The sequence below is a fragment of the Protopterus annectens genome, chromosome 3.part1 (assembly GCF_019279795.1).
Source record: "Protopterus annectens isolate FY-2018-M chromosome 3.part1, PAN1.0, whole genome shotgun sequence".
NCBI lineage: Eukaryota > Metazoa > Chordata > Ceratodontiformes > Protopteridae > Protopterus > Protopterus annectens.
In genome coordinates, this window is record NC_056732.1 from 1,046,477,137 (window position 1) to 1,046,485,574 (window position 8,438).

At 36.8% G+C, this 8,438-nt stretch overlaps 1 protein-coding gene across 1 annotated transcript in view; it reads right to left on the bottom strand.

The window, feature by feature from the left end:
• The window catches only part of RAP1GDS1 (Rap1 GTPase-GDP dissociation stimulator 1), a 1,654,780-nt gene extending 1,648,845 nt beyond the window's left edge, over nucleotides 1-5,935 (bottom strand). The window contains exon 1 of the mRNA XM_044067200.1: nucleotides 5,472-5,935. Coding sequence (XP_043923135.1) covers nucleotides 5,472-5,475 — 4 coding nt within the window. The 5' untranslated portion in view covers nucleotides 5,476-5,935. The remainder of the gene's footprint in view (nucleotides 1-5,471) is intronic.
• Between the last annotated feature and the right edge of the window lie 2,503 nt (nucleotides 5,936-8,438).

Genomic DNA, 8,438 nt, shown 5'->3' on the forward strand with positions numbered 1-8,438 from the left:
GTTCTCCTCTGTCACACCTCAGAAGAAGCATTTATCACTGCTGAGTTTATGTGGTTGAATAAAAGATATTTAAGGAACAGGCAAACAAGTTTCAGCATTATTTAGAATGCTCTGGTACTATGAAAGGTGAAAATGGAAGAGTGATCTGGTTTATGGCAGCTTGCTAATCTGCAGACAAGCCTACTTTTGTAACGGAAAGAATATTTTAAGCCAGGAATGGCTGTATGCTCACTCTCAATCTTTGCTATGCAAATCTGCGATGGACCCAGGATGAAATAAAAACCAAAAAGTCCATCTCTTTACATTTCAATCTCACTTCTAATAATGGTACCCTTATCTCACCTGAACCTACCACTAAACTGCTAGGAATAACAATTGACAACAATCTAAACTTTGATATACACATAAACACTACAATAAAATTAATTAATAAGAAACTGGGATCCCTGTACAGAATCAAACCCTTTCTTACTCCAGAAGCTAGGTCTGCTATAGCTAGAACTCACCTTTTATCCACTCTGCTCTACGCCGCTACCATTTATACTAATATCTCAAAAAACAACCTCAAGAAACTAACAACTTCCTATAATAATATTGCTAGATTTGCTACAAGCTCACCTTTCAGAACGCATCACTGCCTTAATCTTAAACAATTAAACTGGCTAGAATTCCTTAGCCAGCTTCAATTTCACCAGCTTACAATAGCTCATAAGACCCTGTATCAACCTAGCAGCCCTCCTATACTCTCTAGCCTCATCACACCTTATAACAATCTCAAAAATCTACGTTCCTCAAACAAACTGCTGATTAATACTACTAAATCCAACAACTCAACAGGTGACTCCTTATTCTCCAACTCTGCAGGAAAATTATGGAATCAACTTCCTTCCGATATCACAGCTCAGACTTCTCTTTTTCTTTTTAAAAAACAACTAAAAGCATATCTCAATAATCACTGGCTATGCTCCTGTACTAACCCTGACCAATTCTCCCCCCCCCACTCACTCTTCTCACCCTTCCTTCATCTACTACCTATTACAAATTAACAACATATCCCATAGTGCACAAATTTTATGTATATAAGTAAAAGTTATCCCTGTACCTTAAAGAACTGGATTTCTATTCTACAGTATTTGTTAAAACTCTTGTATTATCTTATAATTTTTTGATTTTTGTTTTGACAAGACTGTATAACTTCTATTCTTTTAGCATCTATTTACTCTGTACAAATACGTGGAGTTTTTCTCCCCGGGCCTCTACTGGAAATGGACATGCATCCAGTTAGACTAGCTCAGTCAACAAATGTAAAATGTAAATATAGTATACTTTAACCTACTTAGTATACTACCCTTCCAAGGCCTTTTTCTAGTAAGGAGTAAATTATAATTGGGGAAAAAAAAAAAACTTATAATTCTTCTATTTTTTTATATTCTTTTAAGAATTTCTTTAGCTTAACATGTTATGCTAAATTTATTGCTGTATAAAACTGCTTTTATTGTATAATTATTGCTGTATAAAACTGTTTTGATGTTACTCTCTATTAAATTGTAAGTTTATTCCTTGGAGCTTTTCTCCCCGGGCCTCTACTGAAAATGGACATATATCCAGTTAGACTAGCCCAGTCAACAAATATAAAATAAAAAAAATAAATAAATATATGCCCTGTAATGGAATTCTAGACTGCCGTATACTGTAGTCGATCATTTCTGTCCACAAGGTTGACCAATACTGGCTGCCTCACAGCTATGGAGATTTGGGTGGGGCGATTATCCCACTCATTGACTGCTAAAAGTATACCTCCACCACAATTCTAAACAAATTCTTGCATTTCTATGAGAATGGCTGCTGTGGAAGGTTTTATCAGTGGAAGCTATACCATTTAACGTATTCTTTTAGAGAAGAGACTTCCAAAAATCCTGGAGGTACACATAAAAAAAAAAGTACTGTTCACAGATTAAACCAAGTGCTTAAAACTTTAAAAAGGTTGATCAGAATAACAGGATACATTTTTTTCAATAAGCATTGGTGGCTCTACGTGACAGCCTCCAAGCAGAATTACATTGGTATTACAAATGCACATGGGCTCATAGCCCCAAAACACATTTTCTAACTAAATCTACAACAGAATTTTACATTGCAGTACAACAGCACATTGTACCATGGCTAGTGACAGCTGGAGCCTTTAATACAACCCAGATGAGCCAGGTTCTGTTAACAAGCCAGGTGCTGGTGAAGCTGGCACTTCACCCCTTAGTGTGGGTGGGCTGTGTGTTATTATAAAGATGCCTCCCACTATGCGATTCTCCAGTACAAATCAGGTCACCTGACAAGAAATGCCAATTTCCTAAAAGGTACAGCTACCTGCATGAAAGACTGAGGTCTCCATACTGCACATTGATATGGTTGCAAAGACACTTGAAAGGGAAGTTAGGCACATGAGCACAAGTGCACACACACACACACACACACACACACAGCAAAAAGGCAACTCGCAGAAGACCACAGCTCAAATACTGTAAGACTCGTCACACATCAGCAATGACTATGGCTATGCAATTGAAATGAACAGGGCAATGGATCAGCAAGTCACAGTGGATGGATGGGGGAGGGACTCATAAATAATGTTTAGGAACAGTATTATAAGCAGGAATCAAAACAGTGTAAACGGGAAGACAAGACAAAGCAAAATTCTCTGGACTACTTTGGCTCCTACCACCCTGTTTTTCTGTTCCAATTATTTCCAAGAAAACCAGTCACTTACAAGACAAATGTGACATCACAAGACAATTATACTACTTCTACTATCCATACTAGAAACCTGCTTAAAAGTGACTTGCTCTGCAGCTGCATTTCGAGACAGCAGTTGTAGTCAGTCACGGTCGTCTGTCATATGTGTTTTGTACAAAACCATAGAGTTCTGGAATTAATACTAAACAGGAAGTGAAGAGCATGGAAAGTTTATGGATTCATTGTTGCATGTGAAACATCATTTAAGTACCCAACACCATGTGCATTTGTCAGTCCCAGCACCATAACCACTAGTACCACAAAAAGATAAAAAAGTACACATCTTGCTGCTGGGGTGGAGGGGGGAATACAAGGGACTATAACATTGCAGCAGAAAGTGTCATTTTTTTTCAGTTACACTTGCAACTGCCAGCTGTGATTGTATTCCTCGGAGGATAACCTTGCCAGCTTTCAACCACCACCCAAGCCATATGGCTACATAGCACATATACAGGACAGGTAAACAATATTTGAAACACTTAGCAAGCTACACTACAATATACTCTTATGTTCAGTTTTAAGCTGTTGTTGTAGGTGTGTGTGTTAAAATCCAACTGAAATACATTGGTACTATATCCACCTATTTGCATTTCTGCATACCCAGCACTTTCTATATCCTGATAGAAGTATGCAGACAATATCTAAAAAGGTGTACATCAGAAATACTTCAGCAAACAATATTCAGTTCCAAGTAATTTACTTTGTGCAGTGTTGTTAAGATACACTAACAGTATTTTCACTGTTTCACTGTACCACCACCATATGGATAAATTAAGGGGTTATTTCAAAGGTACTCTCCTGTCAACCCAACTGTTCCAAAGCATAGGCAATACTTATCATTATCAGAAAAACACCACATTCTAAATAAATAGGAGGAACCAGTGCCAGACACACATATTTGAGTGATGTAACAAACAGCCATCAGGGGCCTAAACTAAGAACTAGCATGGCATGTAGTACAAATCAATCTGCTTCCAGATGTGGGAGCCACAACTAGCTCATGAAAGCAAGTCATTTCACTTCAATCCAATGGGGGAACAGTCACTTGTATGATCCAAGTTGACAGCCTAAATTAAAACAAGTCAGGAAAACCATTAAAGTCCCTGTTCTAATATAAATAAGTAAACCATAATCCAAGGCAGAATAAGCTATCATAGCTCAACAATTTATTGCCTTTCTAACAAAAAAAAAAAAAAAAAAAAAACACTAACTAAATAAATAAAATAAACCAGATATTTTGCAATTTGCACTGCATAATACCAAACCAGTCCTAAATGTAAAGCAAATGGCAATTATGCATAAATAATGTTGGAACTACATGGTCTTTAAAAAGATAAATCAAAATCCAAGTAGCTGCACCTAAAATGCACAGAGAACATATATGAAAAGAACTGGACACATTAGACGTGTAATGGTAACATGCCTACATCATACTGCTTGTTGAACTGAACTACATTATAAAAATAACAATGAATCCTCCAGACTCTACATCAGCACCAGATGAAAAGGCAGAACTATAATTAGAAACATCATTCTAAAGAGTTAAGCACCTCTAAATAAACCATGTTTATGCAGAAGATACCAAGAAACTAAAAAGTGGAAATGTTAAAGGCGTGCTCCAGAACACAAAAATAAATCTGCTTTCTTTCATTTTTTTTCCAATTTAAAAATGCATTAAATTATGAAAACTGGACCTACACTAATGCAGCAAAGGCTCAGTTATTCATACCCTCCTCTCAGTGTATGCTCTTTTGGTAAACAGTATGTATATCGCAGATTATAAAATTACATAATTTGCATGTTCAGAAAACGCAACTACCTTATTTCCTTCTTCAAACATACATCCGTGACCTGGGTTAAATAGTAGCCAAATGACTTACTTTTCAGGACTTATGTTATTAGCTTACAGTTTAATGTATGCGTCTCTCATCACTGTAGATAACAGCCATAGAACAGGAAACTTGTGATACGAACGAGAAAGATAAACCCAAAACAACCCTAGTCTAGGCCTTTTAAGTCATCGGGATGTGGCATAAGCAGAGAACAGGCTACAACAGATAAAACAACAGGAAAATAATAAAGTCAGAGTAAGGACAGAAGGCGTACGCAATGCCCCTCAATACGAAAAGCTCCATGTATACAAACAAATCCAGCAGAGTCCTTCGTACAATTACAGCACATCAACATATCTATCACAAAATTCGTGTTGACAGGCACTTCACGAAAGAGTCGTAGGAAAGGTAATAGCTACTTTTCTTATTACAGGAAGCAAAGCTTGCAGTTTACAGAAAAAAAACTATATAAAAGACTGAATAATAATCTCCAAAAATGAATTAATCAGTTCATGTTTTCAAAACTCATTCTGCAGATGTCAAACACATGAAAGAAAATGTGCATTTATAGGTGCTTGTTGAGTGTACTTTATAATGGGCATTTGCACATGACCTTATCGTTTTACATTAACTGCAGCTAAAACAGTATGTAATGCTACAGTGATAAGCTTATACTGGATGCAGTTGCAATCAGTATTCATAACAGTCTTTCTGAGCAGGGTGATTTCACAAAATGCACATCTCTTACAGCCCCTGTCACACTGCCAGCAACATGCCTGTCCCAGTCTTCCTGCACCACCCCAAGGGCGGTACCCCATCGCCTTCCTCCAAGGTTCAGAAGCAAACACTTACCCATCTCTCTCAGGACCCAAAGAAGTCAGCGTCAGGTGCGCACTACCGACAAGACCAGGGCCTGAATGTTTCAAATGGAACAAGTCCTCCGCGTTATAAAAGATCAGCCGATCAGCCCACAGCATACAGGAAGGCCAACACTCTTGTCTCTCTTTTACCCCTTTACACGCTGTCAATAGGAGGACAAGCAGCGCAGACTACACGCAGTCCCAAACCTGAAGGTATCAGCACCCAATACTGACACATCAAGCACGAGAATGAAAAATGGGTAGTGCTTTCTCCACAGTGGGTATGAGCTCCAAAACTACAATGTGCCCGACTTATAAGCAATGAAATGAAACAGCGCTGTCTGCAGTAGTGCCGGCTACAGTTTTACCGGCCGGATTATTTACTTCCTCACCCGCAATCTCCTAACCTCACAACCTGTTTATTTCTCTTTAAGCCACTCTGCGAAAAGACAGCATCAAACCCCACCCCTTTGTGCTAATTGGGCGCGCCTACTTAAACTTCCCCACAAGGACCAACTGACGATAGGATTGGTGGCCTTCTATATCAATCGGGCAGTTATCTAAACCCGGTTGTTACTTTTGGTTCCGACTTGATTGAGGATGGCCTAAGCAGCTCCTTCCAGAGGGTTGAAGTGCAACAGCAGTCACAATTTGTGTGTTTCATGTGGTAGCTCTATTACAGCTTGATCCCTTTAGCTGTAATAATTCAAACTGGCGTACCTCATTACGAAGAATGTTTATCATTTTGAGTTTTAAAAAAGTCCACGTTTCTCGCAGTTTAATTTCCACACTGAAAGTGTCTGTCATACATTTAGAGTTAAGAAAATGCTAAACTGAAATGTATTCTTAATAACACTGACACGCGTCAATTCATCAAAATAAGCGTTCAAGTATGAAATAACACATTTTAGCATGTTTGTAAGCTTCAGTGTTGAAGTTGTTGGTAATATGTTAGTGTTTCACATTTTGCCTATGTCTTCCACGTTATGAGATGTTGGTTGCGTTCCACACTTTGGAGAGAGGCGCTTGAGACCAATGTAAATGCTACAGTACAACAAGTTATCAGGACAACGTTAGCTGTTTTAGTATATTTTTTACGGTAAGTCGTCGTGAATCAAACAAAATAGTTCTGGACCCGATACTAAGACCCAGAGCTAAAGGTGAGACTGGCTGTCAAGTAATGAAACAAACATTTTAAAATCTTGCTCTTATTGTTTGCAAACAGTATACTTACACCGCGTAACATTTGGAACATTTGAATACTTCAAAGGTTGAAATTGAAACTATGCCACACGTAAACAGCATGTTTTAAACCGTAGGTCTGTATACAATTAGAGATATTCCTTGAGAGGTATGCTCTTCACATTTTTTTGTGCAGCCAGTCCAGGACTCGCATAAAAAGTGTATTTATTATACAGCAGACAAGACAAGGCCTGGAATGAAAAAGATTGCAGTAAGTCAAAATAGATAGTTGCAAACCTTACTCTTAGTAGAAAGCAACGTAAGAGATTCATTCATTCAGTCTCCTTAATACAGTAACAATCTTGTAAGAGCCAGACCCTATTTCCCTAATCAGTCACACGAGGCAGAAAAAATAATCATGGAAAAGCAGGCCAGCCCATTGCAAGAAACACACGCAGGCACACACACACACAAATATACATATATACACACAAATACACCCGTACGTGCACAAATGCACACACCTGCATGTAGTTTGATGATCAACAATCCACTTAAAATACGTCTTTCAGGTGTTGGAGAAAAATGAAGCACAAGGCAAAAAAACGATGTAGACACATAGAACACCTGCAGTCTTCACAGAAATCACAGCAGTGACCCCCCCCCCCCCCCAAAAAAAAAAGAGTGGCACATCAAGCACTGAGTGTCAGCAGCACTAACTTCTAGAGCACTATGTAAGCAATTTAGGAGATTTCTTTTATAACGCGGGAGTTAAGAACTCTTTTCATGGATATTTTTAAATAATGATTTTTTTTCATTTTTTACTTAGTTTTAAAACAAATAAATCAATTATAAAAAAAAAAAACTATTTGCATAGGTCCACAGCTGATCAATACATCAAAGTTATATATATCAACAACAATTAATATTTTTCATGCAAGTCTTTAAGTTTAAGCCAACATGTATATGAATGTGTAATATTAGAAGTTCTCATCTTTATAGTATGCAATTCAATACTGCAAACAATTTTTTTTACCATACAAATAAATTCAACCTTAGAGGGAGTAACTACCTTTCCAATTTTTAGTGATTACGTTTGTGGATATAGCAAGAATAGACCAAAGAAGGGGCACTTGGGTTTTGGGAATTATCTCAGGAATCAGAGTATTAAATAAAACTAAAGATTTAGAAGTATTACAGCTATCTGACCATAGAGCTTGAATGAAGTTATTAATTTCTTTCCAAAAAGGGGAAATGGCTTCACATTCATATACCATATGCATCAGCTATTATTTCAGAATCACATACCCATCATTTAATTCTGTTTGATGTATACATAATTGTAATTTTGCTAGGAGTGACAAAAGCTCTGTGTAAGAATTTCGGAGTGAAAAATTTCCAATATAATGAAGATGTAGTTTTATTTGTAGATTTTGAAATTATTTTCTTGTATTCTTCAGAGAAGTCTACATTATTAATTTCTGAGGAGTAGTTCCAATAGGAATTGTCTAAATATGCAAAATCTAACTTAAGAATTTTATAAATTTGTGATAAATATGATTTATTTTTCATTGCATTATTACTGATATTTACTAAGAATTCCAATAAATTAGGGATGCTCTAGGTTTAAGTATCTTATTAATCTCTGTGTTCACAAAGTCTTTAAATATTTGTAAAATTAACCAATTCTCAGAATCTTGATTGTATTTGAACTTCACAGTATACACACACACATATATATATATATATATATAGATATATATAAATTTATATATAT